This window comes from Panthera pardus, unplaced genomic scaffold, assembly GCF_024362965.1.
Source record: "Panthera pardus isolate Hobbes unplaced genomic scaffold, ASM2436296v1 HiC_scaffold_7, whole genome shotgun sequence".
NCBI classification, from domain to species: Eukaryota; Metazoa; Chordata; class Mammalia; order Carnivora; family Felidae; genus Panthera; species Panthera pardus.
The window spans coordinates 73,512,792-73,533,813 of NW_026527002.1; the positions used below are offsets into that span (position 1 = coordinate 73,512,792).

At 39.4% G+C, this 21,022-nt stretch overlaps 1 protein-coding gene across 9 annotated transcripts in view; it reads left to right on the top strand.

Annotated features, from left to right (window-relative positions):
- PHF20L1 (PHD finger protein 20 like 1) overlaps window positions 1–21,022 on the top strand; it is an 86,204-nt gene that overhangs the window by 2,824 nt on the left and 62,358 nt on the right. For all 9 annotated transcript variants that reach the window (XM_053896512.1, XM_019459812.2, XM_053896511.1 and 6 more), the window contains exons 3-4: window positions 17,240–17,411; window positions 17,557–17,641. In XM_053896512.1, coding sequence (XP_053752487.1) covers window positions 17,240–17,411; window positions 17,557–17,641 — 257 coding nt within the window. The remainder of the gene's footprint in view (window positions 1–17,239; window positions 17,412–17,556; window positions 17,642–21,022) is intronic.

Sequence of the window (21,022 nt, forward strand, 5' to 3'; positions counted from 1 at the left end):
TGTGCTTACCGTGAGCTATATTGGGGGTGGGAGGGAGGGGATTAATTTAGATTAATCCCAAGATTTGGATAGAACTTGATATAAATCTCTTTTCTTGGCCTGTGTCAGAGGTAGTCTTTCAAAATACTGTGGTTGATGGTTATGTTGAATACGTTGATGGTTAGCACAGTCACTGCTCGTTCACTGTCCCATCTAAAATCAAAAACCAGTTTACATCCTCTTTTCCCCAGAGGGTGGTGAACTAAAGGCAGGTTGTTACTGTCCCGTACCAGATGGGCAGCACTTTCAGACCCTTTTAAATTTCTTGTGTTCTGGCCACGTGTGGTAAGTGGTGAATTTAAGCCCCTAACACACCCCTAAAACAGCGGTGTAGGGATAAAACCATCACCGGAAAGGAGAGAAGGGGAAACAACACACAGGGGCACCGGGCCACAGTAGAAATGACAAGGATGCATTCCCTCGTTCTCCTAGGGAATGCTTTCCTCATTCTTCTTAGCTGCCCCTAGTTCTCCCTGGGTGGGAGTCTGTTCTTGCCACCCTCGGCCCGCTCTCTGAGAGGGGCGTTGGAGAGCTCCTCTGCAGGCAATGCGGTTGTCTGGCTCTCTTGAAGCCCGTCACTTGGATGAGGGATCTAGTGGCTTAGCAACTCCAGGACTCTGTCCACCAGACTTTCTGACATTTTCTCTCACGACGACTCCCTTCAAAACATGGCAGGCATTTTATAAATGCGCTTTTGATAGACTTGCATTATGTCAACCTCCTGAGTTGGCAAATGGCAGGCAGAGAAATCTTGTTTAGTCATGATATTTGACTTTAGACCAGTCTGGGATCTTTGTCTCTTAGTATCTGGCTTTAGAATTCTGCACGTCCCTGATTCCCAGGTTGACGGGCTCTGTCGTAGGCACTGCTTTAGGACAGTTTAAAACTACAGTCTGATGTGGGAAGGCAGTTATTTGGCCCCATGCCTGTAAGGTGCATCTCAGAAGATAGTTCTTTTTAGGGGACTTAATTGTTATTTCCCATCGGGTGGAGAGTGAACATAGTAGTTCCCGGGTGGGGTTGGGGAATCGCCTGGGCCTGGCAGTAGCATCTCTCGTAGTCGTGAAGCTAAAAACGATGTCTAGACGTGGTGGGGTGCTCCCTGGGGGGGCACACGTGCTCCTGATTGAGAAGCGCTGCATTGGTCAGTCAGTAATTGGCCCTCTTTGGTTCTCATGTGACCCAAAGGAGCTTTTTACTCCGAAGGCTCACTGGTAAATCTCTGTGTGGTATGAGAAGTGATGCTGCTTCTCTGATGCTCATCCTTGTCTCTTAAGTTTTGGGTTTTTTTTAAGTTATTAGCTTTTGAATCACTAGTTAATTCATATTAACGTATTTTCTTAGGCTTCTAAACTGACAGAGATGCAGTTGAGATAGCTTCCGCTTTTGGACAGGGACCCAGTTTATTAATTTTCTTAGAGGTTTCCAGGGATATTAACATGATTTCAGCATTAGTAAGAAATTTGCTTTCAGTGGTGAAATGTTTTCTAATTCAGCAATTGTTAAATTGATGGCCCCGTAGTTAAAACGATTATAAAAGAGAACTACTTTAAAGGTGAAGCCCGAAAGTGCTTTTAGAGTACTTGGAATTTGAGAGAAAAAATGATCATTGTAGCTAAGTTTTTCCATGGTCTTTTGCTTCGCACCAAGAAATTCCTAAGTGTTTAGGTAGTGTGATAACATGCATACGTAATCACTGGTGAAGTTTAGCTTTCATTTTAATGACTCCAGTAGTAATGGTGTCTTTAAAGTACGTAAACATCAGCCAGAATAATCTTAGATGATAATCAATGAAACATGTCATTGATTTGATTTTTGTGAGCTCATTTATATGAAGATTTTAGTATTCTGCTATGGTTGGCTCCTTAATTAAAAAGGAATGAAGAGGGGCGCCTGGGTGGCTCAGTCGGTTAAGCGTCCGACTTCGGCTCAGGTCATGATCTCGTGACCCGTGGGTTTGAGCCCCGCGTCGGGCTCTGTGCTGATGGCTCAGAGCCTGGAGCCTGTTTCGGATTCTGTGTCTCCCTCTTTCTCTGACCCTCCCCTGTTCATGCTCTCTCTGTGTCAAAAATAAATGTTATTTAAAAAAAAAAAAAAAAAGGAATGAAGAGTATTGTATATACATATTCTAGGTAGTTAAATAATTTTCTTACTGTGACTTTGTTTATTAATGTTGGTAGTCTCAAGAACTAGGTAGCTTTGGGTGACCCCTGTCATTTAGTATTAAAGTGCTTTACTGTAAGACAACTAATTGTTAAGATTTATTGGGTTTTAGATGGGCATGAAAGAAGTTCTACGAGACACAGTACTCTTTGGCAGACTTTATTTTTATTTTTATTTTATTTTATTTTTTTTTTAATTTTTTTTTAACGTTTATTTATTTTTGAGACAGAGAGAGACAGAGCATGAACAGGGGAGGGGCAGAGAGAGAGGGAGACACAGAATCGGAAGCAGGCTCCAGGCTCTGAGCCATCAGCCCAGAGCCCGACGCGGGGCTCGAACTCACGGACCGCGAGATCGTGACCTGAGCCGAAGTCGGACGCTTAACCTACTGAGCCACCCAGGTGCCCCTGCAGACTTTATTTTTAAATGAGGCAATAAACCTTATTCTTTGTATCATTCCATTTGAGTCATTCTGTATTTCATATAAATGCTACAGTTTTTTGCTTGAATGCCAGGTAAAAGTGTAGAAGGATTATTTGAGTGTTGTGAAACCTTAATATTTTTGTGAGGAGCAAAATAGTTAATCGCTGAAAATTTGCTGAAATGATTCCACTTTCACCCCTCCTTCCCTGTTTTCTTTCCTGTTCTCTTCTGTTGCACCCATATAGAATGCTTCACCGTCCATATTTACTCCGTACAGCTGGGAAAGTATTGGGTTCCTATTTGACGTAAGTCAAATAGGCATTGGACAGGGAGGGACACGTAGGAGTGCGGATACTGCTTGCTGTCTCTGCACACAAGACATTTCCAGTAAAGCCGTGTGTCTCTTATGAAGGAAATAACATCACGTGTTGATAGAGAAGTGCGAAGGGAAAGTTGTGCGAGTGGAGCGCCCAAAATGTCAACATGTCCTGTATGTAGAAGATGTGTCCTGTGTCAAAAAAGCAAACTCGTTATTACTGTGTGCCCTGGACGTAAGGAGGTAAATTCTGAATTAAGTGGGCAGAAATCAAGAGAAATAAGCTTCCGGTTGTAGGCTTGGGGGTAGATTTGATTTCATAGGAAGGTACAGTCCTTTTCATATGGAAAGTACACGATTACTGCTTGAGCAAACCATATTACGTTTTCTTTAAAGTTCAGAAAGATATTTCATCCTTGAAAATACAGTCTATACATTTTTTGAAGTAGTGATTTGTTAACTTTTTGTTTTCAAAGTCGTTTTAGAGCTACATTAGGAAACTCATTGAATAGTTGGATTACCTACGAACACTCATGAATGTAGGCCGTAGGAAGCCGTTGAGAGGCCAGCTGTCTTCAGTTACAGTGTGTGATTTTTGGATTTCCTATACTGACTAAACCTAACTCCTGCTGAGTAGTTAGGTTGCTTAATTTTTAATTAATTTTCTTTGATTTTTAATTGTTAATTTTTAAGTTATTTTTCGGGGGGTTGCTTAATTATAAACTGTTATAGTTTTACGTAAAACATGGTTTAGTTTCTCAACAGCCTTTTAATTTAAAAGACTTTTGTGATATTTATAGCTAATACAGTCAATCATTTTCTTTTACTTTTTTAAATATTTTATTTTTAAGTAATCTGCACCCAGTGTGGGGCTCGAACTCACAACCCTGAGATCAAGAGTCACATGCTCTACCAACTGAGCCAGCCAGGTGCCCCCACAAGGAACCATTTTCTGTCTTACCTCCGCAACCCCGGTGTATTCAAACTGTGACATAGCAGATTTATAATCTCTTGAATGCAGTGACATCATAAGAATGAAAAAGAATGCAGGTGGTTGATACGGGAGTATATTTGGGGAAATAAAGTTCAGAGTTGAAGTTCTGTTGGAGATACTGGAAGTGAATTCTAAGGACAAAGAGGTAGGTCCAAAGTCAGACTGTCACTTTCTGATCCTGTGATATGGATAAGTCCTTGACTTGAGTTAGTGTATCAGTAAAATGGAAGCAGTGTTACTGTCTTTTCCTTAGAGGATCATTTTAAGGATTAAATAACGTGTGTAAACTTGCTTCCAATTCTACGAAGTAGTGCGTAATTATAAAGCACTGAAGTAAATACAAGGGAAGAGGGAGAGTTGAAAAATAAATCTTTGAGGATCTGAAGACTTAAGTGTGTAAGTTTTTAAATGTAGCTTTAGTGTTGAGGTGACAGTGGCCTGGAACGTACGAGGAAAATCATGTCATTGTAACCAGCTATAAACTGTCTTTTTTGAGGTGATGATGAAATGTTTTTGTTACTGCAGAGCTTTACAGTTGATAAAGCATCCTTGCAAATATTATAGTTTCTAATTATTCTGAATATTGGTCAAGGAGAAAAGTGATAACATCAAACTGGTTTGGACTACTGATTTAACTTCTGTCTTTTGAATGAAATTGAAACAGTTACTCTGTAGCAAGTGATTTAGTTATGAAGACAAAGTCAATATGCTCTGAAAATTTGAAATACAGAGTTAATTTAAAATATTCAGATAAAAAAATAAAATATTCAGATGAGTTAATGCTCTTCTGAAATTTTTTGGAATATTTCTATTCTCTTCTAGATACAAAGGAAAGGAAAATGAAAAAAACTGTGGAGATATCTCCAAGTATCAGAGTTTGATAGAACAGCGTAAACTTGAATTGGCAAATGCTGTTTCCATACATTGGGAGTTTTTTGAACTGTATGGAACGTTTGCAAATGTGAGTTTTTAAAATGCTCACAAATAGAATTTTAATAGAGTGGGAAAAATTGAGGAAATTTAGATTGTAGCAAGTACAAATACTTTCTGAGTTGAACAAAAGTGCATATTTTCTGAATAAAAAGGGTTGCTTTTTTCTAATTGAATTTAGTTATTCAAAGGCAAATATTAATAGAAGTAAGTTGCGTTATCTCTATTTGCAGTAGAAAAATGTTCCTGGGAAGTAGTAATGTAGATCAAATTTTAAAACTCAAGTCATTTTTAAATTATATTAGTTGAGTTCGAAGTTTGTAGAAACCTTAGGTGAATAGTTTTAAAGTAGGAAATCTTTTGCTAATATGAGGAAATTTTTTGTATATTGGGTTTCCCTAACTCTGTATATTTGAAAAGGTTTGATTCTTATTCTGAGTCACTACGTACCTTTGAAAACCTAATTTTAGCTGTAGACTCAGCAAAATGTACAGTCACACTTATATACCCCCAAAATTGAATTATGTCATATGGGTGGTCATAGAAAATGTATCCAGGGGCTCCAGATTAAGGACTCTTCTTGCAGAGAATTTCAGATTGAAATCTATGTGATTTTTTTTTTTTTAATTCCTAGATTTTTCTATTCAGAAAGTCACAAATTTTGAATCTTGAGATCTAAGCGAGTCCTCATTTTCGTCATCACATAGGTCTGCGTCAGTGCACAAACGTTGTAGTTTTTTAATTTTTACAATTTTCGCCAAAAAAAACCCTATGAACTTTTAAGGGTAAAGATCTCTGTCTCCCTTCTCTTCCCTCAAAATATGGTGAAAGCAAGGTCAGATGTAGGGGCAGGGTATATGTATTTATTATTCTAGTTTTTACTCTGATGTTCTTTTCATTATATTGATTCATTTCCTATAGAACTTCTTGTTATTTGCTCAGACTTTTTGCTCATCCTGGTTTTCTTGGAAGGCGAAAGAAAAGGAATATTGGAAAACGTAAATTACACTGGAAATCAGAAGATGTGAGTTCTGGGTGCTCTTTTACCATGAAGTGTGTTGTGTGACTTTGGATAGTTCCTTCTCTGCTCTAATGTCCCTAAAACGAGGGTGTGATGTTCAGGTCCCTTGACATAGAAACTGAAATTTCTTTGATTTACTTTCCATCAATTCAGGGATGATAGATTTTTATAATCTCACTTTCCATTGGGTAAATAATACAGACTTGAGGCAAAAGTAAGACAGTAGAAGTCCTACGTAGTTTGTTCAAAACTGCTGGTCACTCAAGAGAAAAAATGAGTGGACACAGTGGAGAAAGTTGAATCTAGTTTGGAACAAAAATGATAGTTTTGAAGTTTGGGGGAGAGTGGTATTGGGCACATGGTTGTCCTTTCTCCAACCTGCTCTCCCACTCATTTAAATACTTTTCATTATTTAATTTTGAAATTACTTACAACCACAACTATTGGCTTAGAAAAGTGTATTTAACCAATAGGATGCCCTAACTCCCTGACTTTCCATGTGTTAACAATTCACTAATTGATTCTCTTACAAAATTCATGGATGTTGTAGTTTTGAAAGTGATTCAGGTGAAGTCTAGAAGCGTGAGCTTTAGCAGCCTCTGATTCACCTACAGGGTTTGTTACACACGCATCACTGGGCCAACGCCCGCGGCTCCTGAATCAGTAGATCTGCACTGGGGCCCAGCAGTTTGCACTTCTAAAATGTTTCTAGGTAATGCTGGTGCTGCCGGTCTGGAGACCACATAAGAGATTCACTGGTCTAGGGCATACAGAATTGTTAGCCCAAAGATACAGTTTATGAGGTGGATAGCAATGGAAGTGGTCAGGATTGTTTTTGAATTTTTAGTCTGTTGTGATTATGTTCGTTGGAAGAAGTAACATACAAGTACATTGCAAAATGATGCATGATTCAAAAACCATTTTTTGCTGTTTTTCAGTACAATAGAGTATATTGACCTACATGTGCTTTGACAAAGTGCTTCAGTTTTCTTGCTTTTTTCCTGCTTTATGTAATCTCCACCGCTACGTGGCTGGATAGTTGGTATTTAGGTCCGTGTTGACAAGGGGCAAAAAGACCATCTATGGTTATAGTTAATTATGGATTGCTGTTGTGAGATGATAACTTCTATACTGATTCAGGATATATGGGAGATATTCAGTATGTCACTTGAGTTTTACAAGGAGCCTATCAGGTCTGGGACACTCTTTGTCGGTTTAGAAATGATGTGTCTCAGGTTTGGAGATATTAACTGTTTTCTTCCAGCTCATCTAGTTAGAAGAATCCTCCTGTACCCAGGTTCTTTTGACTCTCAGTCTTATGATCTCGTTACTATAACCCATTGCCTCATATATGGATACCCTGGAGTTTGAGCCTCAGCTTCAGGGGGTAAATGGGCTCAGTGCTGATAGGCTACCTTCATTCCTGACTTTCTCTGGTGACGTGTGTGTATCTGGTGTTTAGAAGGGCCCCAAGAGTCCAGCATGCCCGTGTCACTCTTGTTCCATGGAATTATCTTCTACAAGGTAGGTTAATTTCAGGCCTCTCTGGCCTAGAAACTCTCCCTCCCAAGCTTACCTTCAAGTCAAGCCTTCAAGCTAATGATTTCCTAGCTTTCTTCACAAATGTGTAGTAAAGTCCAGGAACCTTGGGCTTATTGTAGTGTGCTCTCTGTGTGTGCATGTGTGTTCATGTAATGGCAAGAGTTGGACTGAAAGAGAAGACCGTTTGATTTGCTCATCTGACATTTGGTTGAAGGTCAGCCATTGTGTATCACATGCATCCAACTCTATTCATTACATCATTCCTGCTGAATATTATTATGTGTTGTGAGATTTTACACTTGCCACATCAAATTAGATGCTACTTTATTTTGTGATCAAAGCCACTAGTTGGGAAATAATTTATCTGGGTGATAGTCAACTCCACTAAAGAGAATGGCTGGCAGGTCTAGTTTTGCTGAGGAGACAGAACTGCTGTCTATAGATGCTGATAAGTTTTTAACTTTGTTTTTACTTGAGTTTTTAAGTGAGGGGGAGAATACTAAGTTTTAAAGATCAGTGTAATTTTTTTTAAAAGCAATTAACATGATACTGAAAAGGCAGTTTAGTTTTGCTATTTTTCATAAGGGTCCCAGTTTTTAGTTTTTCTATGTGACTTTTCATTTTGAACAACCATTGACCATCCCTGCTGTCACCTCCCACACATTATTACTCATCACATAGAACTTTTCTTTTTATTAAATTGGACATTGACATGCCAGTGTCATGTTGTTTCAGTAGCTGTAACTCATCTTTGAGAGAATTGTTGCAGTGAAATCGAGGAAGGAATGGGGATATTTATTTAATATTCGATGTGTCTTAAAAGTCTGTTTTTTCACCGCAAGAAAGCTAACCTTCTTTAATTAAAAATAAGTGTGTTCCTGGTATATCATGGTTAGGGAAGGTACCAAAGTATCAGGTGCTTGCATGAAATAATGCGTATGTACAAGGCCTAGCCCCTTTTACTCCTAAAGGTACCCAGCAAAGTTTATTGAATTTTGACAGGTTTAGTAAAGAGTGAGCTCAAGAATTTGGGGGATATCATGATATCTGGTTACTGTTTCAGAAATTTTTGGCAAATGAGTTGTGACTGATGGGTTGAAAACTACGCGTAGGATTATGTTTGTCAGACTAGTAAATTTTATTTTTCAAGTCACCTGGTGTTTTTCTTAGTTCTATAGCAAATCATCCCCAGGATTCCTATCTTAATTTTTAAATTTACAACAATTTTGAAACATCCTAAAAGTTAAGCCACTTGCTTTTTTCAGACTCCTTCATTTTAATGTGATATTTTGTACTTAGGCACAATTGAGGTATACACCTTTTGGGAAATTTTAATAATAAACCAAAAGAGCCGTTTTGTGCATGGGACGGGGGGGGGAGGGGTGTTTTTTTTTTTTTGTGCAGTGTGATAAAAGCTGTATTCTGTACTCTTTGGGCTAACAAAAATCAACTTTAGCCATTTTGTATCAAAAGCAGAAGATTAAAACTGAATTTACAAGAAAAAGTAAACATAATATCTGATTTTCTTATTATTTTTGTTTTCAGTACCTCTCAGTAAGAGCCCCCTATATTTGAAGCTGCAGTAAGTGTGATAGGTGAAAAGCATCAGTTGGCAAGATGCACCATATATATTGAATGTCTTTAATGTCAGACGAACCTCATTTCAGGGATGTACCACTTAATTGCCTATTTTTACTTGAGCAAGTTACTTAGCAGTTCAGAGCCTCTATGACCCCTCTGTAAAATCTGGGAGCAATAATAGTACCTAACTCAAAAAGGCTCTTTGGGAATTAAGAGAGTGCATCTTAAAAGCTTATCATGGTTTGTGCCACATGGTAGGCACTTAGTAAATGTTAGCTTTAATTATAATGACAGCATGAATCTAGTGGGAGAGGAGTCCGTGTAAATCTTTAAAACTTCAACCAGTAGGTATATAAACATGTATAGTTCCCTATAGTAGTAAAATAATTTTTAAGTCTGGAATATTAAGAAATAGAAACTGAGTGGACCTCAACTTGCTAGAGTTTGGGTTTTGTGACAAAATTAAGCAAAAAAGGCGTTTGGTCCTGTTAGTCTGAACAAACTATATAAAGTACGTAAACTTTGGGTACAATACTGGTGGCATTTTTTGGGTGGAGTAGGAAAGGAATTTTTGATAGTCTGATTGATTCTTGTGGTGGGAGTTGGTAATAAGTAGAAAGGCCATGGTGTAGGCATTTGGATTGATTAAAACTGACTGTGGATGAATGTACGCGTGGCAGGAGATTCAGGTGCTAAGGAGGAAGAGGGGAGTAGGACTTTATATGGAGGGATCTGAAATGAAACCTTAATTTGAAAGGTGGCGGCGTCACAGTTCTAAAGGAACACACGTAGCTAACTCTGATCTTACCTGTGTGCTGCTGCAGAGGTGTGGACAGGTAGGCATCAGGGTGGTCTGGCAGCTTATACTGGACACGTGTCCTGGGGGTGGATGCCTCTGAAAAAATGACCTGACGGGTGATGTGATGAGACACTTAGAATTCCGTGTTGGAGAAAATGGGAGTTTGACATATAAGCTATTAGCTGAATGTTTTGGAAAGCCTAGATGCTTCTGTATTTACACTTCATTTTGGAATGTCAGGTTTGGATAAAAAGAGTTTTGTTTTCAGTGTGTTGTTAAAGTGTGAAACAAATTAACACGCAGTATCTGAAAGCACTTCATCTAAAAACACTGGAACACTAAATGACACTGTTCTTGTAGTTTCATCAGTGAGTGGAATGGGTGAGAAAACCCTTTTGAAAATTACAAAGCAGACTGATAAATTTAAAGTACTCCCAAGAAGCTAAAATTTTAAAAGGTTATTTTTATTATTTGGCAAATAATCCTAACACTTGTATGTAAGGAAGTTCTTACCTCCGTAATTCTGGTTCTTCTAAGGTGTTTTAGTCATTTTTTACGACACCGTGTTAGAGTTTCTTGCTTACAAAGTGCTTATCCACAAAACTGTTTGGAGTTGTTAATCTAACTCCCTCAATTTCTGCTAACATGTAGATTATGTGTAAGGCATATTTCAGGTGTGTTTCATTTTTTAAAAATCAGAGACCTGGGGTGCCTGGGTGGCTCAGTCGGCATCCAACTTCGGCGCAGGTCATGATCTCGTGGTTCGTGGGTTCAGGCCCCGTGTCGGGCTCTGTGCTGACAGCTCAGAGCCTGGAGCCTGCTTTGGATTCTGTGTCTCCCTCTCACTGTCCCTCCCTTGCTTGCACTCTGTGTCTGTTTCTCTCTCACAAAAATAAATAAACGTTTTAAAAAAAAATTAGAGACCTACTTTAGGAGAACATCTAATTTAGGTACTGTTTTTGTGTGCTTCTGTAATATGTCTTCAGTATTCTAGCTATAACATTGTATTGTAATTGAGTTAATTTATTTGATTCTCGTTTTCTTTTCCTTCCCTCCTGAATTTGAGTTTATTGATTGGAATAATATCTTACTTTTATTTGTAGCTTTATTCCAACTTCAGAGTCTGGCACATAGTGAATTAGAGACTCCCTGTTTGTTGAGTTAAATGAAATGAATGAGGAAGTGTCAGTTTTTAGATTTATATAACTTAGAAATTTTATTGTCTTACCAATATAGACAAAAAATGACTTATTTAAAACAATTTGAATAACTTATGGGGGCAAAGTTTTAAAATCCTTTGCCTTTTGGGGGGCTCCTGGGGGGCTCAGTTGGTTAAGCGACCGACTGCGGCTCGGGTCCTGATCACGCAGTTTGTGAGTTCCGAGTCCCACGTCGGGCTCTGTGCTGACAGCTCAGAGCCTGGAGCCTGCTTCGGATTCTGTGTCTCCCCCTCTCTCTACCCGTCCCCAGCTCATGCTCTGTGTCTCTCCATCTCTCAATAGTAAATACATGTTAAAAAAAATTTTAAAAAATAAATAAAATCCTTTGCCTTTTTGATTAATGTGGTACTTACTCAAATGATTAGTTAAATCTCAGAGTGAATTCTGATGGTCTGTAGGACATTAACAATGTAGGCTGGCCTTGTTCGGTGGATTGTTACCTATCAATGAGTAGTTAACAACTCTGTCCTGTGGCTTAAGTGCAGGAGATCCTTGGCCCTGAGTGTATCAAGGAATTTCTCTTGTCGTGTCCTCATGGTTTGCCTTTCTTTATCAATACAGGTAAAGATCTGGGTATTACAAAGTAGATGACAAATCAGAATGAGTTCAAATAATGTTTAATTGTTTTACTGTTAATATATTGAATATATATATATATATATATATATATATATATATGTATTTTTAATAGTTCCATGCCCATTATTTCTTTATTCTTCCAAGGATAGCGGAGCACCTATGGTATGAGTGTTAATAGATAATCTTGCCTTCCAGAAGGACTTTTTGTTTCTGATCATGGACCCCTTTGAAAATCGGATTAAAGTTGGGAATTCCCACTTCAAGAGAATATTGGTACATATCTACACCAAACAGCATTTTGCGGACAGTCTCAGGGCATCATGGTCTCCTGATTTAGTGAGCGAATCAGGACCTGCCCGTGTTAAACAGTTACCAGCGTACAGGAATTCATCTGTAATGGTAATTCCCATCTTAGATTTCTCGTATTCTCCTTGTGTTTTGACAACACTCAGGAGTCAGTGCTGTAGGGAACTGATGCAGTGCATTCAGTGTATAGCCAACCTCTTTGGTCAGCATGTGGTTCTTAACGGATTGCGGATTTGGTCCAGAATCCACAGATACTGCTATGCTGAATGCTCTTGTGTAAGTGGGAGATCCCAGTAACAGTATTAAAATGTTGGTATTCTTAGATGAGGCAATAAAGCATTGTAAGCATTCAGAAAAGGTGAAAATGATTTTTATTCTTGGGGATGGATTTGTTCTACTCTGTAGTTACAGCCACAGTTTAACTTGACCATTGAAGGCTTTGACTGTACTAATTCAGAGAGGGTCCTGAGAAATCAACCGACAGATTATGGTAGTAGAATTGCATGCATGAAAATACCGTTCAGTTCAGCAAAGATCGCTGTAATATCTTCTCAGAATTTCTGAATGCTGTTTGTTTCCATTAAGCCTGATAACCAGTTTTAGAGTGGGTCATTTTTCTTGTTAAGGTCGTTATACTTGCTAGGCATCAAGTGCGAAAGACATATGAAGGTGTGGCAGACCTAGAGCAATGAAGGCAATTCCTTGTTTTCCACACGAGTGAAGATCATTGAAGCAATGCATGCGTTGCAGAGTGGGATTCGAGTCGGGAGGGTAGATAGTGGACATTTGATAGGGTTGTGCGGTAACTCATGATAAGGGGTGGGAGAGCTCTACGTAGAATTTTGGCACTGAGGAATCATACTCCCCTCTCTTTTGAACCCTTAAGAAATGCCAACCACGGTGTTTTCTTCTTATCCCTCATTGAAACTCCAGTCTCCCACTGTTCAGCTCTTTTCCCAAATCGTTCATAAATGTCTGGGACTCAGCCTAATCACTGTTCTTTAACACTTTTCCATGATGTAGCCTTTAAAAAAATGGCAAAACAAAAACATTGTCACTACATCTTCCAAATTCATTAGAAAAATTTTATGTTCCATTCACACTCAATTATAATGAAAACTAAATTGTACATCAAAATGATTGTGCTGTAGGTCAAGATAGAGAGGCATTTGTAAATACGTTTTTTCAATGTTATTTTTCATTCGTTGTGTGTATCAAAGCATTATTACTGTGGGCCATTTGCTAGAATAGGGAAATCACTTCTTTATATAGAACTGTCTATTAAGTTGCCATTTTGTGCATTTGACATGTATAGCAAAGATCTTGATGTTGTTGTTTTTTTTTCTTAAGGTATAACTGATAACCAAAGTAAGGGATTTCCTGTTGTTTCTAGAATGATGGAGCATTTCATTACTTTGCTATTTTAGAGCACTTCAGTTTGAACCTAGCCAACAAGTCCAATCTGATGTCCCGCTATTCTCCTTTATTCACCCGATCGCTTGTTTCGTAGTCCACCCAGAAGAAGCGGTTTCCTTGAACTGCCTCCCAGTGTCTGGTCACGAGGTTCTTCAGGACAGAAATGTCATTCTGCTGGTCTCTGCATCCTCATTATGTGGCTGATTGCCTGACTTTGGCTTTAAGTAAATGAACATTGACAAACTGAAAGCGTGTATGCTTTACCTTTGTTTGTACCAGGCTCATTAGGTCTAAGTCCTGGAGGCTGTTACCAAGACCGATATAGATTAGGTCTCCCAAGAACCTTCAGTGCACTCCCCAGTTTTCTCTGAACTGTTAATAGCATCTTATGGAAAATTTTTATATATACTTAGCAGTTTACCATATATGATATAATTACTTTGATACGGGCCGTATCCCAGTTCTCCTGTAGGCTTTTGTGCCAGTTGCTTTTGGCTGCGAATGCTCTGCCATGTGTATTCTTGGACAGTCATCTGTGAAATGGGGACTGTGTTATCTATACCTTGGATGGTTACCAGGATCCAAGGAGAAAAGGTATATAAAGAGCAGTTGACACTCAGTAAGGAAAGAACAGAGAGCCTAACATACATGTAAATATTCTGAGTCATCTCTCTCCTTGTCTGACTCTAAGCTAAGCTCCTTGAAGACAGCAGTTAATTATGTTTCCTTTTTACCTACCAACAGTGCCTAGCAGGTTCCTTAATCTTATTAGATGCCCAAATATGTGTTGACTGAAGGAACAGAAATTCAGTCATTGTTAATAATGGTAATATTTATGGCTCCTTTATTTAAGATTCAGAATTTGATTCGTAAACATTGTAAGAATGAAAAGAGATACGAATCTTGGGTATGTGTGTTACTTATTTAATTGTTGGCCTGCATCTGAAGTTTACCTCTCCATCTCTGGATATTTATGGAAAGAGTATAATATACCATAAATTATCCTGAAGCACTTCCCCACAAGTCTGGTTGTTGCATCAGGCATCCTGTCAGTGAAACAGAATTTGAAAGATTTTAGGAAAACTGTAGGTTACTGAAAAGTGCAGTTCAGATTTAAGTTATATGAACTTATTTAGATTCTGACTCTGTGCTGAATTCAGTCATGTTATGAAAATAAAGATGTGTTGGACTCTTCCTGTGGACCATTTTCACTTTGAGAAATGTTTTAAATATGTGGAGTTGTTTACATTTAGAATTTGAAGGAACCTAGAGAATAAACCCCTAATGTTTTGCTCAACAATAAAAAGGTGTGATAATAAACACGTGGAAGTATAAATTTATTCATTTTTATAGTTGAAAGAAAATCTTTTTTTATAGTGGTGAAGTGGCTGGTGAACGTTGGAAAATAAACTAAAGGGCAGCCTTCCCTCTAGGCTTCCCTCGGCGCTGTTGACAGTTTTTATGTTGTAAAAACCAGAGGAACAGAAACATACAATCAGAGCGGTGTTGCAAGAGACGGGCATTACGGCACTGATTCTGAGTGGGTCGGGTCAGTGTGTTCACCTTGGGGAGTATGTTAGTTCTCTGGGTTTGGGGGTTTTCTTGTTTTTATGCCTTTCTTTAACAGAATGTTTCTTCATCCACGCCGCCCCCCCCCCCCCGCCCCCCGCCCCGAAAGACTAAGAGTAAGCTCTAACTTAGGGCTGTAAGGTCGACGGCCTTCTTAGTTATGAAGACACGTGCAGGTGGTCTTTAACGTCACTTCTTACTCATTCTGAACTTTCCCCGAGTGGCGGCTGGTGCTGTGTCTGTCACTCGGCTAGATGCTGGCGGATGCAACGATGGACATGACTCTGTTATTCCTTGAAGCTCACAGGCCAGAGTAGCTTCTAAAATCAAGTCCCTTAGATGTCTGCTAGCACGAGAGAGGTTAATAAATGTTCCGTGATAAAAGGATTACATATTTCTTTAACTTCAGCGCTAGAAAATGTTTCATGTCTATGTTGTTGACAAGACCGAGAAGTCTTTCAATAAAGCAAAGAATTAAACTTTTTAGCCAGTATTTTCCGAGGCTGTTTAACCATCAGACCCTTTTTGTGTGTCACGGGTCTTAACGTTGCAAGGGCTGTAAATGCTCTGCAGCACACGGTTTGGGAGCCTGCACTGAGATGGTTCTGGCCAGGTGGGTGCAGGGAGGGCTGCAGGGGCGGGGGGAGGCGGTTGCACATTCAACCGGCTCTGGAATGAGGAGTAGAAAGGGGAAGGGGAGGCCGCCCAGGGCTAGGCCAAAAGGACGGAAGGTACAAAAGCACGAATGTTTGACCTAGCGTGCGTGGTGTTTTTGAGGAAACCCCAAGTGGGAAAACCCAACCTACACCGGAGCTAGGAAGCTACCCCAGAGGAGGACTCAGGGCCCTTGAGATGCTTAAGAAGCTTTGACTAGCATGAGTGATACAAAGCTTATAGTAATCAGTTCCTGAATTTCGAAGCTCTGTAAGGTCTGTCGTGCTTATGCTGAAAGCCAGTTTTCTGTAGGGAGAAGAAAAATTCCAGATTTATCACAAACTAGCAAAAATATGAAATAAACTCTTAGGGCTGAATCATCTATGTGCTACTGTTGAATTCTTAAGGTTATTTAATGATAGTTTTTAAAAACTTTTGAGTCATCTGTGAACATTTAATACAGTACATTAGGAAGGATGAGGCAATTTTCCTTGTTGAACGTTTCAAGTTAACTAATTTCTATTTTAGATTTTAACGTAGGAGAGTCGTCACACAGAGAGACAGAACAATGTACTGTTGTTTTTATATTTTAGAATTTAAAGTTTAACTGAGCTTTTCCCCTCCTATCATTAATGTGCATTTTATGTATTTATTTATTTATTTTTAGTTTTTGAGAGAGAGAGAGAGAGAGAGAGACAGAGTGCAAGTAGGGGAGGGGGAGAAAGAGAGAGGAAGACGCAGAATTGGAAGCAGGCTCTGTGCTGACAGCTCAGAGCCTGATGTGGGTCTTGAACCCATGAACTGCGAGGTCATGACCTGAGCTAAAGTCGGATGCTTAACCGACTGAGCCATCCAGGCACCCTGATGTGCATTTTAAAATATTGGAAAGTACAGAGAAATAGAAAAAACAAAGTGATTTTGTGTCATAAAGAGACAAATGAACATGTTGGTATATTTTGCCAGACAAATTTGTTTTACTTATAATTCTGCTGAACACAGTGCTGCTACTTTACATTTCCCTATGTAAATTTTTTGCAAATACCACATTTAAAGACTATAATTTTCCATTCAGTGGGTATGCCATTGTTTGTATTTTTTTCTAACCATATTTTTAGGTGGCTTGTATTTTCTTTATTAATGTTTTGTATGTATAGTTCCAGATTTGTAATGATTGAGTCAAAAAGTAGCAATCTGTCAAGGCTCTTGAAGTATGTTTTCCAATTAAAAACAGTGCAGGTCATTTATAGTTCCACTGGGAATGTATCGAAGTATTTTTTTAAAAAACTTTTTTAACATTTACTTATTATTGAGAGACAGAGGGAGACATGGCATGAGTATGGGAGGGGCAGAGAGAGGAGGAGACACAGAATCTGAAACAGGCTCCAGGCTCTTAGCTGTTAGCACAGAGCCCGAGGCAGGGCTCGAACTCACAAACTGCGAGATCATAACCTGAGCCATCCAGGCACCCCTGAAGTATTTATTTCACTGGATATTGAGACCAGGCATTAAAGGCAAATAATGATAAAGCAACCTTTGTTGGTTCAATTGTTTAAAAATATGGACCCATATCATTTTGTTTATGGATTTAACGGTAAGCAGTGTTTTCAGTTAAATTATCCTTTTTAATACTTCGTGTAAACAAATGTAAGAATTTTCTCTTGATGTGAAGCTCCTTTTTATCTTGGAGGTATCCGTCACGGATTGAAAAAATCGACTATGAGGAGGGCAAGATGTTGGTCCATTTTGAGCGTTGGAGTCATCGTTATGATGAGTGGATTTACTGGGATAGCAATAGGTTGAGACCCCTGGAGAGACCCGCATTAAGAAAAGAAGGGCTAAAAGATGAGGAAGATTTCTTTGTAAGTAGCAATCTTCTTCTCGTTTGCTAGATGTGTAATGACATATTCTAAAAGGAATTCTGTTAAATATTACAAAAGCTTGTTTTTATAAAGGAAATGCTTATTTATTATACATGGTATTGATCTTAAAAGTTGTTTAAAATAGGATTTTAAAGCTGGAGAAGAAGTTTTGGCTCGTTGGACAGACTGTCGCTATTACCCTGCCAAGATTGAAGCAATTAACAAAGAAGGTATGTATTTGAAATGATCTTAGATTTAAAATGGGATTGATAGTAAAATTTAACTGTTTCTAATTTTAATTCTTGTAATTGTTACCACTGTTACTTCTGTCTGTCTTATACTTAATGAATTGCCTGCTAATACTCTTTTCTGGGAGTATTTCATTGTTACATATCGTATAGAATAACATGATACATGATCTGCTTACCACCTAAATAAACTGTTTAAATTAGAAGTGTGAAAGTTGGTTAAAATTGTTCGGCTTTTAGTTGACAGGCTTATATTATGTGCATTTTATTTCTCCTTCTCTGTTTCCAGTTTGCCGGCCAAGTTATTTTTATGAGCAACTCATCCAGAGTGTTAGGGAAGGTTAAGGATACAGGAAAATTCAAATCAGTTCAACTTGGAAGTAAAATACAGTACGGTGTTTTTTCTGAGGAAAGAGTGTGGGAATTTATCAGTTTGAGGATTTCCTTTATTGCCTTTTTCCACTGCCCCTTTTTTCTTAGTTTCTGTGAATAATTGAGAGGGAAATTTCCCGATAGCCTTTGTGGCATCTAAACGTTCATATTGAGCAGAAATTACTGAACTGACCAGTGATGTTGAAAAAACACAGGAATCGGGTGTGTTCGTGTGGCCAAGGCTAATAAATCTGTGGGGCGGATAACGTATTTAAGAAAACAGGACTTGAAGACTGAGGAATTTGGAAAGGCATGAGAATTAGTATTTAAATTAGTATTGGAACTATGCTTAAGTATTTTCTTTTTTAAATTTCTTACTTAAAATCTCATTTTAATAAGTTGTGAAATACTTGTAAGTATATTTCCAAGTCAAGAATACATCCGTTTTCTGTAACAATTGTTTCTTAAACTTGACCACTCATCCGTTCTGTTTACTAAAGAAAACACACATTGAGTGACAGCTTCTTTGCAAGAGAAGGATTTAAGTAAGGGGGCACTTTAAACCCGAAAGACAAACAGGTCAGCTAAAGAGGGAACGGAAGGCTTTTCTGACAAAAGAAATGAAATGGCATATTGCAGAAGAATAGAAGAGAGGCCCGCCACTTTTTAGGAACTGCAAGACTTCGTTGTAACTGGAGTGAAGGAGTCCTTTGAAGGGAGTAGAGTATCAGAAGAGCTGGGAGAGAGAAGCAGGGATCTGCGTATGGAATGTCTTGCAATCTTGCTACAGAATTTGAATTTGTTTGGAGGTGATGGGAAAGAAACGTGGAAGGGATTTAAGCTGAGGATTTAAAGTAACAACAAACTTGAGAAAACATGGGAAGTAAGAGGAGACAAAAGAGGAAAACATTTAAAAAGAGACATATTAAAGAATGTTAGGTGTGAAAAAGCAAATCAGTGTTGTCTACCAAAAAATTATGATACAACTTTATAAAGTTCTATTCCAGTTTATTGTTTTAAGGAATTGAAATAACAGATATGGCTATGATTTTACCACCACCAGTCACCTTCCTCCTGCAGGAGTTGAGGGACGTCTCTGTTAGGTTTGCAGGTTACTTTTCCTTTCCTGGTATGCTTCACCTCACTGTGCACTCAGCTTCTTGAGAGCTCTGTTACGGAGCCCCTGTTCCTGTGTCTGATACACATGGACCCTCCAGGTTTATAGCATGTGGGCAGTCAGCAACAGGTTGTGGAAAGAAAGGAGGCAGTAACGGATCAATTCTTTGGGATAATTAATAGGATCCACCCAAAATAAAAGAAGATGGTGCAAAATTAAACAACACTCTCCATTTTATATTTTTAAAGTTCATGTTTATTTATTTTGAGAGAGAGAGAGAGAGAGAGAGAGATTGGGAGAGAGGAAGTGGGGGAGGGGCAGAGACAGAAGGAGACAGAATCCCAAGCAGGCTCTGCGCCGTCAGCACAGAGCCTGATGTGGGCTCGAATTCATGAACTGTGAGATCCTGACCTGAGGCTAAGTCAAGAATCGGACGTTGAGCCGACTGAGCCACTCAGGCGCCCCAACACTCTGTATTTTGATTAAGAGCCGTTTCTTTGAGTGTGGAGAGCTCTGAGATCTTGTCTCCGTGCTTGCACTCCTTGGGAGTGTAGCATATACAAGTACACGTGTACACACACGTGCAGTGCACTCAGAAGCAGAGCCCTCCTGTTTTGTCCCATCCCATTTGTCCATGGGCATAGAGCACAGAAAATTAAGCTTGTATTCGTGGAAGAGCGGTGACGCTCACTGCAGTCTCTGCCGTTTTGGGAGCAGTCTGCACCCTTAGTGAAATGTTAGCAGACACGATTTCTGTTTAAAATATCTCCACTAGAGGTCTTTGTTTTGCGATTTCCGTATGTCCCACGTGACGGATGAGCCTGCCCGCCGTGTGCATTCTCCACCCCCCCCGCCCCCCCCCGCCCCCCCCCGCCCCCGCCAAGGGAAGGCAAAGGCAAAGGAAGCCTTCAGGAGGCCTTCTGTTCACTGTAAAAGCTAAACAAAACCTGCAGCTACGAACGTTTACGTGTTTGTAATAAGTCTTAGAGAAGTTGAAGAGGAGGGGCGAATGTGTAAACCAGAGGGGACGGGGAAGTGTTCATGTCACGGGTGGGATTTGAAGAGCTGATCCTCGAAGAGGAGGCTGAGGGAGGAAAGGAGGAAGGCATCACAAGGGCGGCACCGGTGTGATCAGCAGCAGGGAGGGATGAAGGCCCGGCTGGGGTGGCGTGGAACCTGCTCTCGTCTGGAAGGCGGTTCCTGCAGGAGGACTTCAGGCCTTTGCAGGGTGGCGGTGGTCAGGTGTCGGGTGCTCGTGGGGTTCGGTAGTCTCAACGCTTTCTCAGTGTCTTTACGTCCTGGTTACTCAGCTCATCAGTTTTTTTCAGTGACTTGGGTTTAGGTCTTTATACGTGCAACACTGTGAATTATGCTAATCACAGAAAATATGAAATGAAATGATGTTCACATTACAAAATTAAGGAAAATGTTTTGTAGATATCTGTCTGGTTTGGTGCCAAGTTCGAAGCCAGCGATACCAATTATGACACTGTTTTGACTTGTTTTGTAAAGGTCCAGTACATGTTTACTTAAAGGGGCTCTCAGCCATCATTTGTACAGGAAATGATAGAAAAACGTTGGAATTTCTTAAGTATAAAGTCTACGTAATTTATGCTTTGTGGCAGTACTGACTTTTATTGACTTGAAAGCACGGACTCTGTGGCAAAACCTGAATATACTTTGTGGTTGTCATTAAGGCAGGGTGTTGAGTCCTGAAGGCAGGTTGAGTTAGTGGGAAAGGCCTCGGGATGGGGGGTTAGTTACAGCTGTGCTGCTGTTCGGCTGACTGCTGTGGGTGCAGCGTTCAGCCTCCCTGGAAATCAGTGTTCTGATCTGCACAGGAACACTTTCATGTAGATGGTCTGTAAAGTATT